General features: G+C 36.9%; 2 protein-coding genes across 7 annotated transcripts; both read right to left on the bottom strand.

Annotated features, from left to right (window-relative positions):
- Nucleotides 1-2,453: 2,453 nt before the first annotated feature.
- On the bottom strand, nt 2,454-12,168 carry LOC311090979 (myeloid cell surface antigen CD33-like). Of its 6 annotated transcripts, none has more exons than XM_084126654.1 (9): nt 12,108-12,168; nt 11,941-11,981; nt 10,154-10,534; nt 5,961-6,257; nt 5,680-5,782; nt 4,704-4,751; nt 4,321-4,389; nt 4,095-4,110; nt 2,454-3,962 (listed from the first exon to the last, which is right to left on the bottom strand). In XM_084126654.1, the coding sequence occupies exons 2-9, from the start codon at nt 11,975-11,977 to the stop codon at nt 3,900-3,902; spliced, it is 1,014 nt and encodes a 337-aa protein (XP_083982780.1). In that variant the 5' UTR covers nt 11,978-11,981; nt 12,108-12,168; the 3' UTR covers nt 2,454-3,899. The 6 variants fall into 6 exon arrangements, with proteins under 6 accessions (XP_083982780.1, XP_083982782.1, XP_083982781.1 ...); XM_084126656.1 differs by having other exon boundaries at nt 12,149-12,168; XM_084126655.1 differs by having other exon boundaries at nt 11,941-11,987; nt 12,108-12,148.
- Nucleotides 12,169-13,158: 990 nt separating this feature from the next.
- On the bottom strand, nt 13,159-21,331 carry LOC311090888 (sialic acid-binding Ig-like lectin 12). The gene is made up of 9 exons (XM_084126512.1): nt 21,312-21,331; nt 21,128-21,168; nt 18,333-18,713; nt 17,961-18,248; nt 17,568-17,861; nt 16,766-16,877; nt 16,373-16,441; nt 16,192-16,210; nt 13,159-16,068 (listed from the first exon to the last, which is right to left on the bottom strand). Exons 2-9 carry the CDS (start codon nt 21,162-21,164, stop codon nt 16,006-16,008), a joined length of 1,263 nt encoding a protein of 420 aa, XP_083982638.1. The 5' UTR covers nt 21,165-21,168; nt 21,312-21,331; the 3' UTR covers nt 13,159-16,005.
- Nucleotides 21,332-21,607: the final 276 nt, after the last annotated feature.

Below are 21,607 nucleotides of genomic sequence, written 5' to 3'. Positions count from 1 at the left end.
CCAATCAATTGGGAAACACGACCTGTTTGTTAATGTTGTTAAATCCTCGCCCGTGTTCGGTCCTGTCATGGGACCTCTCCACAGTCCTTTTGGGACCCTCCCTTTGAGCTACTCGAGTCAACTGACCTTCAGTCAGTACAAGTCAAGTATACTTAAGTGCAATTTTAAGTATATTTCTATGAAGTAAATAAAAAGTAGACTGAAAGGTATACTTTCTTATTTTTAGTTTAAAAGAAGTTTACTAATAGCACACTTGAATAAACTTATTTTTCATAAGGGTATCTGTCTTTACACACACAGGCTATCAGTGCCGGGCCAAGACAGTAGGTATTCCTCATAATATACCTGTTTACAGACGTTTGCTTGGCACTTGTGAATGTTCAAGTGGATGGAACATGTGTGAGTTTTCTGATGCACTTTGGTCGACTTGTCTGTGTGGTTTTATGTCAGTGTGATGGTAATGGTCACATACCACTTCCAGTTTAGAGAGCTAGTGTTTTGCTGTCAAATAGCTCTCTGAACTGTGTTTGTGAGAAGAGATACTTTCTCTGTCTCTCTAAAAAAGAGAACCAAAACAAGCAAATCTGGAAATACCTGGAAAGAGCTATATGGTAGAATTCCCATTAATGTCAGCACATTGAATTGTGCTTTTTCCCCCATTAATTTCTTAAAAAAAAAAAAAAAGTATGTTTCCCCCCAAGCCAATCACCTGAACCATAAATTATATGTGGCTAGAGTAAGTACTCTGCTTATAGGCACATGTGTTGCTGTGAGGCTCACACCCACCAAGATGAAAGATATTTCGGTAACACTTTACAATAAGGTTCATTAGTTAACTACATTAGTTAACATTAACTAATAATGAACTGCACTTATACAGCATTTGTTCATCTTTGTTAATGTTAATTTCAACATTTACTAATACTTTATTAAAATCTTGTTAACATTAGGTAATGCACTGTGAACTAACATGAACAAACAATGAACAGCTTTATTTTGATTAACTAACATTAACAAAGATTAACAAAAACAGTAGTAAATGTATTGCTCATTGTTAGTTCATGTTAGTTAATACATTTACTAATGTTTAATAAAGGAACCTTATTGTAAAGTGTTACCGATATTTCCTTGGTCTTATCAAGTGTCTGAACTCATCATACCAATGCACTTGCATAGTGACATCACTCAAATATAGTATTTTGACATTCTGACAGTAAAGCCACTATTTGTGACGTTTACAAGAGGGTTTGTTTAAAGATCTTTATAATGCACTAGTGGTACATTTAAATACAAAGTAGAAAACACAGCTGTTACACAGCTAGTTGTCAATTCTAAACCTGCTATTTTGACTGATAGGAAATATAAATGATTTTTCTGTCAGGACCACTACCATCAAATACGATTGACAATTAGCATACAGTTTGGATTGGCGGTATGGTTCCGTTCTGGGCGAGAACTCCCTGCGCATCCATGCAGCCTAGCATGGATAAGAGCAGGGAAAGCAGCAATAACCCCCCTTAGGGTAAACAGAACAGAACCAACATGAAAGTTTGCAAATATATTTAATTCAAGATTTTAAAGTACAACATAGTACTTTAAACATAAGCTTAATGCTCCATTTCTAAATAACATACACCTACACTGAAGCCTAAACAGTGTTAACAAAAGCAAATGTGACATAAAATTTAATCGTAACCACGGCATTTTAACTTGTTTTTGAATTCTTGTCTTTGAGCTCTTTTATCGTGACTCGTCTTTCATGGAATTCTTACCCAAGCTCTCTGCATCACAAGTATACTGTACCAGCTGAGCTACCGAGAAAGCTTGATATGTCAGTAAAACCGAACAAATGAAGCGGATTAATGATGCAAACTCCAAAATATATTAGTTTACAAATCATACACTATGGTAAAAAGGTTTTTAAGGTAATAACATAACTGTGCAAGGTGCCACCTGAAAACAAGTCTTTATTAATCCATAATCTGCCCCTGTAATCATAATTGTTTGAGAAAACGATTAAAAGTGCTTGCTGTTTTACTGGAAACTGCAGTGTAAGTCTTGGTACGTATTTTGCATTTTGCAAAAATGTTGCCACTTGTATGTCTTTCCAATGAGCCTGTGTTACTTACAGACACACTTTGATTATCTTTTTTCAAACATCATTTAGATGGTGATACTTTTAGGAAATGTGATGAATGCGACTTTTAAAAAAAAAAGTTGCACATTTATTCACCCAATTTTTTGAGCAAGCAAGCAGTGTTGGTTTGTGTCTCTGTCTGCAACAGCTATAAGAGCTATGAACAGTATTGACACCATCAAAACCAACCATGATCTTTGGTCTATTAATGACTGTGTAGCAACATGTGGCTCGCTCAGTAGAGACTACACCACCCTGAAATAACCAAAGAATCAAGCACACGAAAAAACGTCCCACTGAGAAGAGGCAACAGGCGTGAGTTTCCGTTTAAACAGACAATCTTTTATTAGAGATAAAATGATTGACCAGCAATAAGTTTATCACCAAACTTGTATTGGTCAAAAGAAACAAAGTAAAGAAACAAAAAATATATATATATTGCATGTCGCTGCAGGGACTGAGGCTTCCTCTGTGAAGAGCAGGCTAGTATGGCTGCACCCAGCACATAGACAGAAATGGAGACACTGCAATAATAACCCATGTTATAGTGAAGCCTGTGCAGCACCAAACCAGCCTGCTTCAAGGGAATGCTCAGCTCCTGCAAGATACAAAGAAAACAAAATGAAATATTAGAAAGGAAATAAACCAAACAATCCAAATAGGCAAAGTAATAAAAGATAAACACATTCAAAATCAATTTACTAAATAAACAAATACACCAAACAAAACACATATTATGGGAGCACGCACAAAACACTATTAAACACAGTGATGGTTTATATTTATCATATATAAAAGTGTTGGCGTTTTCTGACAATTGTGTCGCTCAAATACACACAAGAGAAATACATAAACTACAAAAAGTAATGTAATTTAACATATACCATTTCACATGTACTGTATCGCGTCACATGTTAAGCATGTGTGTGCAAAATGGTGATTGAACAGTTAATGCAACAGATACACTGTTAACTATTTGACTAAAACATAAAAATAACAAGCAATTCACATTGCCAGCATCAGTATCAGCATGAACAGATCATAGGGTGCCCCACATCCACATTCAGCTCTGGTGTGTGGATTATGGTCAAAACAAATATCTAGTAGGTATTTTTAGATTTGAACCAGCTATTATGACACACCCTAACTGAGCAAAGGACGCCAGTCTTTCTGTAATCAATATTAAAGCCAATATTAGCTAGCCAGTCAAAACTACACAGTCGACGCAAAACTACAGGTTCACAATAACTACTATTAGCGGAAGTGGCTTACCGGAAATCGAACACATTATATTTCAAAAATATATTTGTGAAAGATAAGGTGGAATACATACATACATATACATACTGGAACAAATGCAAATTAGTTACTTAGAGAACACATCAGATGACATTGCTGATGATTTATATACAGAAAGTGATGCTTATATGACTCATCCTGCACTATATAGACTTTTGTCTACACAAATTATGTACTCTAGAATGAAAATGTTTCTCCCCTTTTTCATTTAAGCAAATAAATCATAGGTGCTGTATGACACTTTCTGATCCATTTTATATGTTTTTATGGTTATGTTCTCAGACAAACGTGCTGGAAAGCATTGATAAATGACAGAGTAGAGCAGAGACAACAGCATTAAAATACATGTAAATACAAAAGTCAATAACAGACAGTGATTATATTTCTAAAAGTATACAATCTGCTTTATTTATTTTGAGCTTAAAAAAACCCACTGTGTTGAACCTTGTTTTGTACATTATCATCAGACATTTCCATACACGTTAAGATCTTCCAAGCTGGCGTAATCAGCCTCATAATCATAACCCTAAATTGAATAATTAAGAAAGAAATGACACAGAGATCAGTCGATAACTTATTTCAGGGCAGCATTTGAAACCGTAGAATTTGAATATATTTTCCACAGTTTAAAAATGGTAGAAATAAATAATATACTCACTGAGGATTTTGGCTCACTGAGGTGCATGGTGAAAAGGAAAAGAAGAAGAAGAACAAAATCACTCATAGCCTATCTGTATTTATCATGGCAACTGGAGTTAAAGGAATCTTGAAGTGGCACAGGAACTTTTATTATGACAGTCTGCTCATAGACAGAATAGTATTATTTTGCTGTGCACCATGTTATATTAGTGGTTTAGACCTTGGAAGACACAAGCACACTGTACCTCTTTGGTGATGGCATATGAGGTTTGGAGAAAGGCTTGTTTTCTGACATGTTATATGTGTTGTTTGGCCTGTGAAGAGAGAAGTGTCATCAGTGAGTGGTGTGTAGAAGAAAGAATGTGTGAGGTTATGAATTCTATGAAGATGTTTTTCTCTATGTAATTGTTCAGAAAATAGGGTCCAAATGCTATGTCTGTTGATAGATGTGACGTTGAAATAGTTGGATTACAAACATGACTAGTTTGTGCTTAGTTTACTTTTGCAAAGTTATAATTAGACTTTCAACCTGCCATTGTTCACTTCCAATGTACCTAGCACTAGTTGTACTGGAAACAAAGACCAATAGGTGAAAATTGATAAATTAAGCATAGTATTTTATACTCACCTTTGTTCAGATTGTGTTTGTGACCCATGCTTATCCTGACAAGGCTGTCTACAATCAATAAGAATAATGTAAAAGTGAGATACAGCTTCATTTTCTGTTTGCAATGCCTGCTGTTACGGTCTGAAATATTGAATTAATATTTGACCAGCACTGTCTCAAGACTATCTAACCCAAATTTGGGGATAATCTGATAAATGCTCTAGGATGATTCAAGTGTTAAAGGGATAGTTCACCCAAAAATGAAAATTCACCCATGATTTACTCTCCCTCAAGTTATCCTTGGTGTATATGACTTTCTCCTTTCAGACGAATAAAATCAGAGTTATATAAAAAAATGTCCTGGCTCTTCCAAGCTTTATACTAGCAGTGAATGGCTGTTTCTGTTTTGATGTCCATAAAAGTCCATCTATCCATCATTAGAGCTCCACACGGCTCTGGGGGGTTAATAAAGACCTTCTGAAGTGAAGCGATGTGTTTGTGTATGAAAAATATCCATATTTAAAACTTTACAAACTGTAATCTCTAACTTCCGCTAACTGTCGTACACATGTTCACGAGAGACTGGTGTTCCAGCGTATAAGTTTGTAAAGTTTTAAATATTGATATTTTTCTTACACAAACCCCAGAGCCGAGTGGAGCATTTTGTTTTAGATGGATAAATAAACCTTTATGGACAGAAACAGCCATTCACTGGCATTATAAAGCTTGGAAGAGCCAGGACATGTTTTAATATAACTCTGATTGTATTCGTCTGAAGGAAGAATGTCGTATACACCTAGGATGACTTGAGGGTAAGTCATGGGCTAATTTTCATTTTTGGGTGAACTATCCCTTTAAGAAAAAGAGAAAATTTAAGTTGCAAGCAGAAACAGTGATATTTTGAGCTCCAGATGGCACTAGTCGGTTTGAGATAGAGACCTCAAAATACAGATATTCTAAATGATGAGTATAAGAAAAAACAAAAAAACATCCAAACCTGTGTCGCCTTTTATATATGCAAACTCCAGCAAGTAAGCAAACGAGGATGAACACAAGTGAAGAAGCAATGACATAAGGCCCAAATCCAACCCCTTGAATCCCTATGATAATATTATTGAATAATTAATAGTCACATCTCTCACAAATCATACATTTCAGGTTCTTTTAGACCAGTCATATTAATAAACAGACCAATGCAAAAAGAAAATCTCATGAACACAAATTCAAGTAAAGATCCTCCAAAATATCTTGGACGTAACTGTATCAGTCGATACTCACTCTTAACACTCAGGATGGCAGTATGACTCTGTGTTTTACCACCCCAAAAGCTGGCACTACAGACAATTTCATCTTTCTCTTCATATCCAGTTGGAATGAAGGTCACATCGGACACTCTTTCCCAGACACCTCCACCCATGTGATTGTGGCTGATAGTTTCTCGGGCTGTTGGGACGCTCCAGCTGATTTTGGGAGGGTGAGAGGGGCATGTGTGGTTGACTGAGCATTTGACGGTGACGCGTGTCCCGGGATCGATGTCTTCAGGGAGGGATGACATCACAGGTTTGTCTGGAGAAGCTTTTTAACAAGAAACACAAAGATGTTATATTAGTAACCTCTAGGAGGTGATGAATGAATTACACTTGGTGTAAATGCAACTTTTCACAAGTATAAGTACAAATCCTCACCCTGCATTATAATGAACACACAGCTGTTGTTGAAACTGTATTTCTCGTTTTCTTTTTCTGCTCTGAAGCAGAATGGCCCATTGTCATGAGTTTGCACATCATCCATCTCCACAGTACAGTTCTGTTCATCTGGGTTTCCCAGGAGCCTTGTGCGGTTTTTGAAGTTGTCTAAGATGTTGCCCTTATTAGTGTGGAACATGTAGCCATCTTTTTTGGTGACCCAAATAAACTGGAGGCCGGTGACATATTCTTTTTCCATCTGAAACTGCATGGTATTACCACACAGGAACGAGTCAACGCTGTGATCATGGACATCACGTCCGCCTGATTTTGGTCTAAAATGACATATAATCCCATATAATTAATGAGTTAATTAATGGGATTAATCGATATTGCAGAACTGAAAGTATTATTGTTTATTAATAATTATGAGCGCAGAACAATAGTATAAATATGAGAGTAGCGTAAGGTCGTGAGTCCACCAAAGCCAGCATATTTTTTCAATTGTTTTAAATGGGAGCGCCGCATATTTAAAAATGCCAGCAGTGTGACATGGTGCTGAGCGTCTATAGGCTTTATGCCGAACTACACATGAACAAACAGGACAACTGGTCTCATAGCGTCTCCTTACTGGAAAAAAGTGTTAACAGCAGTACTAACTGAGAGCGATATCAATAGACTTTTAAGGTAATCAGCTAACCTAGCTAGTTCTTTTTAAGATTGTTTTTTTTTAATGTGATTTAAATATTTAAATGTCATTGAGAAGAAGATAAAACATTTTTAGCCATCAATCTGCATTATGCTCATATTTGCTCACTCCTTTGAAGGTATCTTGAGTAAAACAACGATGCAATCTGTTTTACAGAATACAAAAGTTTGTTGCACACATCCCCCATCTCACACTGAATGCTTGGCGGGTTTTTTTCTGCTGTTGTGCCAAATTCTGTGACCCACTGGAATAAGTGACCTTAGTAGGCACTGTATTTGAGCTAATCCCACCTGCTCCTAATCCCAATCCTAACCTTACCATCACTACAGCACCTTCTAGGGTCACTTAATTCTGTGGGTCACTGAATTCTGCACTGGACGCCAAGAGTTGAAAAATGTTAAACTTTGGGTAAAGCACAGCGCTCATCACTGTCACTTTTTACCCAGCCATCCAATCACAGTGGAGGAAGGGCAGGACAAATACAACACGACCAACCATCACATCTTGCTTGTACAATGGCAACAGACGACAGGAATGGCAGGAATATCAGTAGATTGCCTATTGAGAATCGCCATAGCTATTAGTCTTCCTCACCAGCGGGTGGTGCACACGAGTGTTGACAAAGACTAGAGCAACAGGTGAGAGAGTCATTCATTCATAAAAACGGATTTACAGAAATGGAGCAAGTGGTAAGTATTTCCATAGATATCATATAATAAAAGCTAGATGTCACATCCGCGCTGCTGGCCAATGGAGGTCTACGTCCGCACACGGCGGCCATCTTGCCACAGGGAGTTCGCTCACTCGTAACATTGTGTTAATGGTGCATGTACTTTTTAAATAACCATAACTTGCTAAATTTCTACTGATTTTCAAACGGTTTTGTTTGTTATAAACGTCAGATGTAGTTATGACACTGCATACTTATCAGTAAATATAATATTATATATTTAAACATGTTCAAGCATCCAGAATTATAGCCACGTTAATAACGTTTGTAAGAAACCAAACCGTTTGTAAATCCGTCAAGATTTCAGCGAGATAAGAGGATTTGTGTTCGTGCTGATCACTCACCTTACTTCAGATACCACAGAGCTCGCCAGAAAGCTTCCCTGTGGCAAGATGGCCGCCGGTGTGTTGCCATTCGAGACTCTGCCTTAAGACATCTAGCCTTATATGGATATCTATGAGTATTTCTGATGATTAGGTCCAGTATATATATATATATACAATTAACGCAGCATTTTTTTTTTTTTTTTGCCTCGTTTTAATGATTTCCTGTTGCGGCTGCTATTGAAAAGGCTGAAAATATGCCGTCGCGCCCATCTGTGTTCAGCGATCAGGTTTCATTCTCACGCAGCTTTCATGAGCGGGTCTTTTCCGTTCCGTGTGTGCGGCTCGCTCTCTGTTCCGTGTGTGTGTGTGTTTCGGCGCGCTGCGCTCTCTGCTCAATGTTCTGCTCCGTGTTTGCGCGTTCTGCTCTGTCATTAACGGCCCAAACGCTCCAATCATGTACCGATCACACACTGGAAAAGCAAAGTCCGCTCAAATAACGTGAAATTTCTCAGTAGTAGACTTCTGTTTGCAATAGCCCTACTGAGCTGGTATAGTCATGCTGGGCAACAATGGTGAAATGACCTGCTCTGATCACATGCTCTGGTAATAATAGCTTTGTAGGACTATATTTTATTTTGATAATTAGTAAAAAAAAATCAAAAAAAAATCAGTTAAATTGATTATGTTGATTGATTATTGAAAAAGAATAATATATTGATATACTGATGTTTAATTTTATTTTAATATATGGCTATTTTCTGTTCCTTTTTTTCCTGTGTTGTTTAATTTAATCAGGTTATTCTAAGTTTAAATATTGATGATTACAAGCTTGGGGGAATTGCAATTAATTGCAATTAATTACAGCAAATTGTGCAATTAATTAGTTGTTTTTTTTTAATCGATTCCCAGCCCCAATATATATATATTTTGTATACGGCCTATTGTATATAAAAGCTGATAAAGACACAAAAGATGTGTTTACATTTAAGTCTTAACAGTTAGTTTTGCTCAAAGCAGCTTTTCTTGTAGGCTAAGCAGCTTTCTCTACTGTGAATGAGATTATAATGTTATTCCCCGATGCTGATGTACAGATAAAACGTTAATTCTGACATAGTAGAGATATATTTCTCTCTGTTGTTTCGTTTTCTTAATGTTATATCGCAGCACTGTGCTGCAGAACTGGAGATTCCCTCAATATGTCATTCTCCAGGATTCCCCTGCGGTCAGGACACTTAACGCTTAATGGACTATTGCAGTGATATAAAAGACCAAACTCGCACCTTATTGGGGATGTAGGCTATACTAGATAGGAACAGGCAAGCGGACTCAGAATAAGAACGTAACACGCAAAGTTTCACGCTAAGTGATTCCCACTGAAATACTGGCGTAAAGTTGGCTTGACACTGGATATTCGCACATTTAGGGACCATCTCTAAAGTTGCATATGATATTGGTACACACGTTTCTAACTTCAATAGCATTTGAAGAGAATGACTTACAGTCATAAAACCAACTGTACTTCCATAGACAACCAGGACGTGTTCAAGACCTTTTGTCTTTATTTTGAACAAAATATCTATTGCCTTAAATATATTTCATAAAGTGTTTGATTAATATTGTTTATTTAAAAAAAATAAAAAAATAAAAAAATAATAATAATACAAAGACATGTACAAATGTCTTGAGTATATACTTATTGGGGCAAATTGTCTGGCCTTTATTTTTAAATGTTATTTTAACAAATAAACTGATTAGAAGAAAGTTAATTTGGGAGAAGCATTTTATTATGTCTATTGTTTTTCAAAGTTGTAAATAAAACAGATTATTGGTGCACATTTTACAATATTTCTGAGTTTTTCTACTTAAAATTTCATGTTAAATTCAATGTGTTACTTCCTCGTAATTGTTTGTGAAAGTTACAAGCCATTTCCAAGTCAAAATTGTTTTTTGTTTTTTTTAGTGCAGTTGGACAATCACAGATGTAACAATGAAATAATATTATTCCAAGAATATTTACATACCGTCGACAAGGATTGTAGAGGTGACATCATAAAATGCAAAGGTGCGCCATCCAACATTTTCAGGGTCAATCCATGCATATATTTTTTCTCCATGGTGGGAATGTTCCAGGTTTTTGATCAGCAGACTGCAATCCCAACTTGATGTTCTATATAAATCCGTTTTCCATCTGAACTTCTCAATGACATCATATGGATACCACGGATCATAAACTAAAGGATAACCTTTAGAGACCCACTGAAACCACACAACTCTATGTGGGTCTTTGGGTGGATACGATGTGTAAGAGAAAGAACATGGTATAACCAGACAGGAACCTTGGAGACCGTGAATTTCTTTCGGCATTTTCACTTCCCATGCTAAAGTATCAAACAGCAGAACACCTGTGGGACAAAAGTCAAGAAGAGTCATTAATGGCTCTTTGTTCACTGAAGCTGGCATTTTTAGAATTTCATTTCACTCTTATTGTTTTCTGTTAGTACACAGGACATTATACACGAAATGTAGTAGTTTGAGACAGAAGATTCAGCTCTCCGTGACTACGGAAAACATATAAGAAGCCATACTATTGGGATTTTTTTTGTTAATTGTCTTTTGATCTCAACATAAATGTTCTTCTCTTGGTTTCTCGACTAAATCTCCTTGAGAAAGCACATTGATCACCATTTAACTGATGTCAGTCGTGACATATACCAACATGTGTCAATCCCTCTTTAAGCCTGCAGGCGTACTGTTTCCTCGAGTTGGTGAGCAATGAAATTGACTGCATGTTCAGTCATGATAGTGTCTATGATTTACATTTACATTTTACATTTTACATTTAGTCATTTAGCAGACGCTTTTGTACAAAGCGACTTACAATTTAGGACTAAATTAAGCAAGTCATCGTGAAGAAGCAAAAACAACGCAAGAAGTGCTCAAAATATGAAGTTCAGGCATTGTTCAGAGTAGCATAAGCCCGATAAGGGAGGATTAAAGGAAAAGGAAATAAATGTGTGTGTTTTTTTAAGATTAAGTGCTCATGGAAGAAATGAGTTTTCAGTTGTCTTTTGAATGTTGTCAGGGATTCTGCATTCCGGATGAGAATGGGGAGAGCATTCCAACAGCATGATGATAATGTTGTAGTTTCCTTCTGATTAGGAAGAGGTCTATCACTGACATATAGAGCAACTTCAGCTTCAGTGAGTCGGAGTAAAAATGTATTCACTCTTCCGCAGTAGTTTTACAATTAGAAATAACTCTTTTCATTTATAGTCTAAAAAAAAAAATGTTTAGGTCTATGAGGTGACAGAAATTGTTTTCAACTATTTCATGACAATTATACTGAATTTGTATACTAGTAGGTGTTCTGTGTGTTGTAGGTTTTAGGAAGGATTCATCTTGTTTGTTCTTCGATATCGCCACATTGAAGGCACATGTATTTTCTACCCTCGACAACGCCACACAATTTACATGGGCTAATGCTTCTGCGCATTGGTTTGTGGGTTTGACTGTTTCTTTCAAATGTTGATTGAATTGAGGATATATTATTTTATTCCTGAATAAAACATGAATAAGCCTGTGAGTGTCAAATTTATAATTCGGTTTTGACTGCTATGTGTAAGTTAAAGTTTTCTCTCTATTTGTAAGATTTTGGGAATGTGCTACTTGATTCAACTAATTAGACTAACCTGGAAAAAGCCTCAATTTATGCACATTTCTGTTCAATTATATTATTAATTTCATATAAACTTTTATTGTGACACAACATAACCAAAACATGCCTAAAAGAGAAAAACAGACACTGTACCTTGGAAAAGTAAATGAAGTAACAGCTGTGCTTTCATGTTCCTTGGTCAATATAAAGACAAAATCCAAAGTTAAATGTTAAATAAATGAATTTCCATAATTATGTGCATAAATATAAAATATTTAATTTTTTCATAGTCTTCTAAAGCACTTTAACATGCTACATACTTTTTTGTAGTTATCTGTAGAGGATTGGGAAAATAACCTACTTGCAAGAAGAGAAAAAGGGAAAGGAAAAGGAAAAGGGTGTTTCCATAAAGCTCAGAACATTTGTTGCTGTGAGGCTCACGCCCACCAAGATGAAAAAATATTTCCTTGGTCTTATCAAATGTCACACCAATGCAGTTATATAGTGACATCAGTCAAATATAGTATTTTCTGACAAGAAACACCACCATTTGTGACTGTCTGTTTCAAGATACAAAGTACAAAACGTGTTACACGGCTAGTTTTTAATTCTGAACCTGCTGCATATTCACAGACTTACTGGTTTCCTAATAAAATGTTCTTACAGTTTGAATGAATTACTGTAGTTGACCTTTGACCTCTAAATGTCTCTCCCTTCAGGCCCATAGGCCCACATAGGCCTATGATCACATGCCTTACGACAGTAAACCTTTTTAGAGGGGTATTTTTGACCTCATTTAATCTAACAGTAAGAGGGAGTGATTTCTTTTGACACCCATGTGTTGCTGTAACCCATTTTATCAAACTCTAACATTCAGTATAGTTTCAAGAAAGACTTTGCTGTAAAACCAACATCATAAGATTAATTTCTATTAGATTGCTAATCATCCAGAGGGGCATTGATGCTTGTACCCCAATGATTGCTGCTTGCATCTATATAATGTATTTAATTATAGTATGTAGTATATATGATATAGGCTTAGTAATATAGTTTATAGAATGCTTGTTTGCTTTCGTATTGCCACCCCACACAGTCCTGATGTCCTCACTCACTGCAGAGCCAATGGGTGGAGCTTGACGTCCAGCTCCCACTCTCTGACTGTAATGGATGGAGCTTGAAGGTACAGCCACACCCACACAATGACCTGGGCTGCATTTCCCAAGAGCACCATAAGTAGACGTAGAGCCATTGGCACCGATGGTCTCTAGTATGATCAACATTGCTCACAATTCTTTTGAGAAATGCAGCCAAGGACATCATTTGGCTCTGCAGTGAGCGGCACATTACAAGCAAGGAGAGAAAAGTAAAAAAACAAAAAAACAAACAAAAATAAAATAAAGACAACCAAAGCAACAAATGGTATGTCAACTGAAATTAACAATAATTATGATTTAATCATATTTAATAGTCAGGTAAAAAGCAGTAGAATTTTTTTATTTATTTATTTTTTAAATCAGCATCATTACATATACAATTTATCATGATACATGTGTCATGTCCAGGCAGGTGAAGAAGATGAGGTGAGACAAATATGATGTAATATTTTAACATTTATTAAATAAAACAAAAGAGTGATATCCAATAATGATAAAGAAGGTAAAAAGTGTGCTAATGCACATTCAACACTAAAAGAACTGAAATAACTAAGGGCAACAAAATAATGACCTGAATATATACATGTAACAGGTGTAAGATAATCAATGAACCACTGAATCACAATGACAAACAAAAGAAAACATACCTAATAACAAAGGAAACAGGAAATAATGAAGACAAACTAAAAGTCCTCGAACATGAAACTAAGACAACAGACTGTGACACAGAGCAGTTGTTTTCTTATCTAACCTGCCCAACAGAGCTGGAATTCCATAGAGAGATGCATATCGTATAAAGTAGGGATGTGCAAGACTAGTCGTCTAAACAGTACAGCTGCTACTAGTCAACACTGAAAGCAATAGTCGATTACACAAAGGATAAGAGGAGGAGTGACGAGAGCGGAAGACAAGAGAAGACCAGGCCTGGGACTTTTACACTCCATTTTGTCTATGGGCGACAGTTGGCTATGAAACACCTGCCGTTTACTTTCATTCATTTATTCTAAAACTTCCATTTACCATTTACTTGTTCCCTCTTCTTCCCTGTGCCTTGAATTTTGATACATTTATATTTAAAATCATTGTAAATATCACATTAAAATAAAACACTTGGAAAAATAATACCTTAAAAGGTAGCGATTAATCTTTTTTTTTTTTCTTTACCTCAGATGTGTTTTTCTTTGTGTCAGTTAAGGAGAGCATGGAAATTGCCTCAAAAAACAAAAAAGGTGCGGGGTTATTTTGAATAAACGATAAATGTGCCTTTGAAGAGTGCAACATGTTGTGCAGTGCCAGGTTGTGGAAAAAGCAGCATAGATTTCTGATGCTGGATTTGAAGAGAGACTGAAATAAAATAAAAACTATGCTGTGCTTTCTATATTGGATCTGACAGGAACGGTGCAACACACTTATGTGAGTAAAAAAAGTTTTTACTTTGTCACTTGTTACAGATCGTTTGATATGTACTGATGTGTAAATGTCTAACCAAAATCACCAGTGACTAGTGATTTCTGATATGTAAAGATTCATGTATAGTCAGATGTTCTGTTCTTTGTCTCTAAATTGTTTATTGTCAGTACATCAAACCAGTGACTAAACAGTCAAGTTCACACTGTTTCTCTAAGTAGAATGAAAAAAATCTGTTAAACTGATTAAATTACATAGAAAGCGAACAAAGACCCTTTACAATCGCTGGAGCTGTCATTCAAACAGCGCAAGTTTATCAGTGACTCTCACCAAAACTCACGTTATAAACAACAAATCTCTTATTTACATCGTGTTTGCACTGTTAGTTATGATGAAAGCATTTGTGAGAGTGCAGAAATCAAGTTACAATGACGAGATCACTGCATTCACATGCTCAACATATCTGTGATCGGCTATAATGCTCAACATCCTTTCATGCCACAATCTAAATATAATGCTATAATAAGTAAAAAGTGCTAAAAGTTTCAGAGAGTTCCACGTGTAATATTTAGCTATTTCATATGAAAACTGTTAGCCAATCTAACGAGAGGGCGTTTACACTGAAGTCTTACAGCAGACACAGCCCTTTTTAAGCTAAATTAGAAGTGCACCCCAGGAAACTGTCACAAACTGGCGGTGTACAAACACGAATAAGACTAATTCAGTTCAGTCTCTTTACTTAAAATTCATTAGATACCAGTGATGCGCGGGTCAACGTATAAACAACCCGCACCCGACCGACGTTTTCAACTAACCCGCCCGCAACTCGGACCGCAAAAGCAAAAAAATATATATATATTGTACCCGACCCGCTTCCTGACCAGCTTTTTTTAAAAGTAGTAAATGCTCATCGTAGCGTCATTTGGCCATAGACGTATAGGAACTAGGGGTGCGGGGGTGTGTGTGTCTTTCTATTTATGTATTTGCAGAGCTTCCACTCCCCAGTCTTCATCTTTTCTCTTGCCGCCTCCATCTCTACCTGCAGACTGAGCTTGTGCGTCATCTTCACGCCAGTTATTCAGCCAATAAAGTGTATAGTGTGTATAGTGTGCCTATGTATTTCATAGAAAATTGTGTCTAGTACTATATAAATTACAAAAAAAAGTTTAATTGGCATCTTTATTTCAAACGACCCGACCGACCGCGACCTGAATATCATTAAAAATTTTGGATGACTCGTAACCGCGGGTAACCGCGGGTGATCGCAGGCACCCGCTCATTTTGGATCAACCCGCGCATCACTGTTAGATACACAACAACAAAGGCAGGAGAAAGTACACCACATCTATTCACGAGACAATGAAACACAAACAAAACAGAACTTCAGTAAACGTGATAATTGGAGATAATGAGAGCAAAGATGAATATAATGAGTGACCAAGACAACGAACGACTAACTCAGACAGAAGGTGGTAAGACACAAAAAGTCCAAACTAACAGAACAGTGACAGAAACATTATAAAATAATAAAATAATGCAGTTCATGACTCCTTTAATATGCATGAAAAATGTTTTACTATTAATGGAGTCTGACATTGTCAGCCTTTTTAAAAACAGTATTGAGCCCATTTTAGTTGTCTGATGTATAGAATTTTCATTAGATATTTCCATACATGTTGAGTTCCTCCATGTTGGTATACTCAGCTTCACAATCATAATTCTTCATGGAATATTTCAAGAGAAAACAGAGAGCCAGACATCAATCAATAACATATTACAGTACGCATTTGTCATATGATCAGAGTATATCCATAGTTTAAAACTTTGTAAATAATATACTCACACTGTAGGATTTTGGGTCACTGATGTGCATGGGGGGGGGGGGGGGGGTACAAAATGTTGTGGTTATTCCACTTAAATATAAAACATATCTTAAATATATATAAATAAAAAAAGCTGAAAGATCTACTTATCAACAATGTCTTGAAGTTAGGCCTTTAGAGACAGGTTCAAGTGTACTGTACCTCTTCGGTGATGGCATACGAGGTTTGGAGAAAGGCTTGTTTCCTGACACCGCACATGCATCTTTTGACCTGGGGAAAGATGTTTCAGATGAAAAGTTTTTTCATGAACTTTTTTATTTCTATTCTTTATTGTATTTCCTATTTGATATTACCTCCAGTTAAATGCTTTTCATTATACCCTAATTGCTGCATGTTGACGAAAAGTGATAAACATTAATCTCTAAAACACATTCACGCAACAACGTCTGCTCTCACATCAACACAACACACGTGTCGTGGTGCTCTTGAAAGCTAATAATTGTGACATCGCACAGTGTATGCCCGCCTTAAGGGGTTCGGCTGACAAAAAGGTTTGGGAACCTCTGGCATAAAGTAATGTACACAAAGAGTTACCTTTGTCGCCTTTTGTATATAATGACTCCAGCAATTATGCAAAAAAGGAGGAACACAAGTGAAGGTGCCAGGATGTTCAGACCAGTGGTCTTTAGTCCAATAAGCATTGGGTCTGTATAGGGGATAAAATAATTGATAATTATTATAAGCTCACAACTGAAAGACAAGGCAATGATGTAAGTAAACAAAACAAAACAAAGCACTTGCTTCCATTCTTGATTAGATGTACAAGTTTTAATGTGTAACACCATGTCTACAACAGCGATACAACAGCTTAAGGGCTGTCGAAACTGGATGCAATAAAGCAAATGTTCCAAATCCATTTATCCTTCCATGTCAGAATTCACAAGTTCACATTAACAAATAATTAGATACAGTAAAAGAGAATGCATATGTGGCGTGCTGTCTGAGGAGAGTGTAAATTAGCCGAGAGTGAGGAGGGGTGATGGAGGGAAGCAGAAAAGACTGTCGAGGAACAAAGGTGAGTCAGCTATATGTATAGGCCTCCAATTATACTGATTGGGTAGATCATTTGAACGTGCTCCTCCCTAACTTTGTTGATAAAACATAGCAAGACCGCTTGGAGTACGTCTGAAATAGAACAGGCATCAGTTTACTTTTTGGGATTTGTTGTGTCACATCAAACCGCATCCATTGCAGACAGGATCACTGATTATAATGGTTTATATTGCCTTTTTTCACATTGCTCATGTCTGATGTAGACAGGGTTTAAGTAAAACAAAATGAATGATGAGACATGAATAGATCTCGCATCATACAAGTTGCTAAAAAAATCACTCACATTGCACACGTAAGACAACAGATGCCATAATGTCTTTTCCAGAAAATTTTGCAGTACAACTCAATTTCTTCCCATGGTCGTCTTTTGAACCCAGAAAGGTTATGTTGGAATAGGTGACCTGATTTAAACCAGAGAGTGTTTTGCTGTCATTTGAGACCGTCATGTTCTCATAGTTCCATGTGATGGTTGGAGTCTCTCTCTGGCAGGAGTGATAGACGGAACAAGTGAAGTTCTTTGCGACACCCTCTGTGACATCTGCCAGTTCAGGCTCAATCGTTATTTCATGATGAACACCTGAAATTGAACTTAAACTTGTAATAGGTCCAACTGTGAAATTTAAAGTGAACCTACAGCTAATATCACACAAAGCAGTTCATATTTGTGTTTACTCACAATAAGCACTTTTGTCTTTTGTAGCTGTCACTGTTATGCCACCATGATATGTTACAGAACACCTAATAGTGGAGCGTTCTGCTTTTACGACACCTGTGCGTGTCAGAGTGATTTTCCACAGGCCGTCTTTAAGATGATCATTGTCTAATTGATCAGATCCTTCAGTACCGTTCAGAATGATGTCTGGTTTGCTGTATGGACACGTGTGGAAAGTCGAACATGCTACTGTGATGGTGTCACCCGTCCTTTCACCTCCATAAATATTGATGCTGGGCTGTGGTGGACTTGCTTCAAATAGTAGAAATGTCATAATTAATCAACACACTCTTATAACCAAATCAAGAGTCAGGCAAATTTGAAGAATTTACATACCATCAACTACTATTGTGGAGGTGACATCATAAAATGCAAAGGTGCGCCATCCAACATTTTCAGGGTCAATCCATGCATATAATTTCTCTCCATTGTGGGACTTTTCCAGGTTTTTGATCAGCAGACTGCAATCCCTACTTGAGTTCACATATAAATCAGTTTTTCCTTTGAACTTTTCAATGACTTTGTTTGGATTCCATTGATCATAAACTAAAGGATAACCTTTAGAGACCCACTGATACCACACAACTCTACGTGGGTCTTTGGGTGGATACGATGTGTAAGAGAAAGAACATGGTATAACCAGACAGGAACCTTGGAGACCGTGAATGTTTTTTGGCATTTTCACTTCCCATGCTAAAGTATCATAGAGAAGAACAGCTGTGGGACAAAAGTTTAAATGAGTCATTTATGGCTGTGTGTTTATTTAAGCTGGCGTTTTTAGCATTTCATTTCACTCATATTGTTTATTTTAGTATAGGACATTGTAGTATACTGAACTTAGTAGTTTGAATAAGTGTCAATCGATTCAGCTCTTTGCAACTACACATTTAGTAGGGATGCACCGCCATAAATTATTTGCTGAAAATGGCATTTTTGTTTTTTGGCCAGAGAGAAAAATGGCCGAAAATATATGCCACCCCTCCCCGTCCCTCATTGTTCAGTCCTTAGGCAGAACCACACATTACAGCAGTCTGAGGACAACCCACCCCAAAGACTAACCCTACGCCTCATTATATAAGCTCAACCTTAACGAATTCGGACCCCAACCAACCACTGAACCTTCACTTAATGAAACTATAAGCTCCACCCTATCACCGGTGTGAGACTGCTGGCTTGGCGCAAGCTGCATCCCAATTCAGTGGCTGCTTTCTTCGAAGGCCGATTGAATCACAGGGCCACATTCAAAGGCTGTCCCAATTCGAAGGATCCTTCAAATGCAGCCTCCAAATGTGGCCTTCATTTCCTGTGCAATGAAGGTTACAACAGATTGATCCTTCGTGACCTTGCCTACCCCAGAATTCATTGCGAGCCAGTGACGACAGAAATTGCCAAATTACCCTTTTAAACGCAAGTATTGGGTTTCAGCTTACTGAAATATCTAATGATACAAATGTAAAATAAATAAATAAATTATTACAATTTCTAAAGCGACAGTAGTGGAAATGTTTTTTTGTTTTTTTTTAACTTAAGTACAAGTACTGTTACATTGCTAAGATAATACTCAATTACAAGTAAAAGTACTGGTGTTAATAAAAGTACTCAAAAACTTTTTTTTTTGAGTGCTAGTTACTTTTTACCCTGTGATATTTAAAGGGGCATTTCACCCATTTGAATATTGTTTTTTATTTAAAGTGGGTCATATATGTAGTCGAAATGTAAAATAAATTTTGAATTTGGTGCCTTTGTGACCGAGAAAAGACAAAAAATAACTTCAGGACGCATTTGTATGAAAGACAACAACTCCCACAATGCACCACATTGCACAGCTCCGCAAGCCACTCCCACTAATCCAGAAAGCGCATATCTGCCTATAAGAGAAATCACTCTTCCGTCTACAAGGCTAGCTACCACCAGAGCTTGAAATTCATTTCACATTCACACAAAATGTCTAGTTAGTTGGCGAACTCATTAGTGCATTACTCTTCGTTTGTATTTCTTTCGAAAAGGTGAATTATTGCATGGTACCGGGATGTTCAGTCAGAACATATGCGGTGCGAAACTAGGATAGTTCTCAACACAAACGTCCGTGTCCTCGTCTGATTCAGAGATTTCGTCCAGGAGAAATTGTCATCGTTGAAATTCTTTGCCGCAGACGGACTCTATCTCTGTGTTCGTAGCGGTTCGTAGTTGCATAGTGAGATCACCGGCGCCACCAGTCCGCCCTAACTCGAGCCAATCCGGGCTCCTCGTCCGCGGCAGGCAGGTCCTCTGCCTCGGCAGCTCTTCGCTATAATGCGGCTTGTAAAGGTAGCCACAAACACCTGATTCAAGCATCAGACTTCTGAAATCCTCTTCCTCTATATCATATTGAGCACTCTCCTCCGCTATTGTCATAACTTTACATCTGTCTCCACAGCGCCTGTTAGCTTAGCTTCAAACAAGATGGAGGATATTGCTTTCAGTTTCAGAGAGTAAAGTCCCACCCACTGATCTGTAATAGGTCTGTAGCGTGAGCGGGTCCCGCCCCCTGGGAAAGATGAGGAACGTGTCTGTAGTCTCAACAGAAATCCCCCCCTCTTACACTTCCTCCTACAATGACGCAAAATTACGATTTTTGCGTCATTGTAGGAGGAAGTGTAAGAGGTAAATAACGGATTTCTCCCGAATCAGGGGAAAATGAGAGTGTGTTGCACGACCATTCAATAGTATGACTGGGTTTCTAACAATGCAAAGCTTAATGCAAATGGGTGAAGTGTCCCTTTAATGAATTATGAATAACTATTGAATAAAATCAGAGATCCACGTATAAAATAGATACTTTTTTGCCTTATTGAAGTATATGAATTAGTGTTGTCACAATACTGAAATTTCTAACTTCGATACGAGTCCTTGAAAAATTAAATAAATATTATAATATGCACGGATCTATGCCTTTTAGTTTAAATCAAACGTAGGCTATAATTTGGTTTTGACTGTGAAGTTGTTTTCAATTTATGTACATTTGTACATGATATTATATTTGTACATTATATTAATAAATTCAAACATTTATTGTGACAGAACATAACCAAAGCATCTTTAAAAGAGAAAAACAGTAATTATAGTAATTAAAAGTAATTAAAAATATGTACCTTGGAAAAGGAAATGAAGTAACAGCTGTGCTTTCATGTTCCTTGGTCAACACAAAGACAAAATCAAAAGTTAAATGTTAATAATTATATTATATTTCAGTTCTCTTAAAGATATTTATAATTTTCCTCTATCTTCAGTCTTCTTCTAAAGCACTTTAACATGTAACATTTTTTTCTTTCTTACCTTCTTTGTAGCGGATTGGAAAATGAACCTACTTCCAAAAAGAGAAGCTCATTTGTTGCTGTGAGGCTCACACCCACAAAGATGAAAAAAATATCTCCTTGGTCATGTCGAAGCTCACCACACCAATGCACTGACATAGTGACATCAGTCAAATATAGGATTTCCTGAACCATATATGAACCACCATTTGTGACTGACAAAAGGGTCTGTACAAACCCTGTTCTGAACCTGCTATTGTGTCAGATAAGGATTATATGTTTTCTTTCACAATCATTGTTACCATATTATTATGGGAG

The sequence above is a fragment of the Abramis brama genome (assembly GCF_963993115.1).
Source record: "Abramis brama genome assembly, chromosome: 10".
Classification (NCBI taxonomy): domain Eukaryota; kingdom Metazoa; phylum Chordata; class Actinopteri; order Cypriniformes; family Leuciscidae; genus Abramis; species Abramis brama.
Note: the sequence above shows the minus strand (reverse complement) of the source record. Positions and strands in the feature narration are given on the sequence as shown.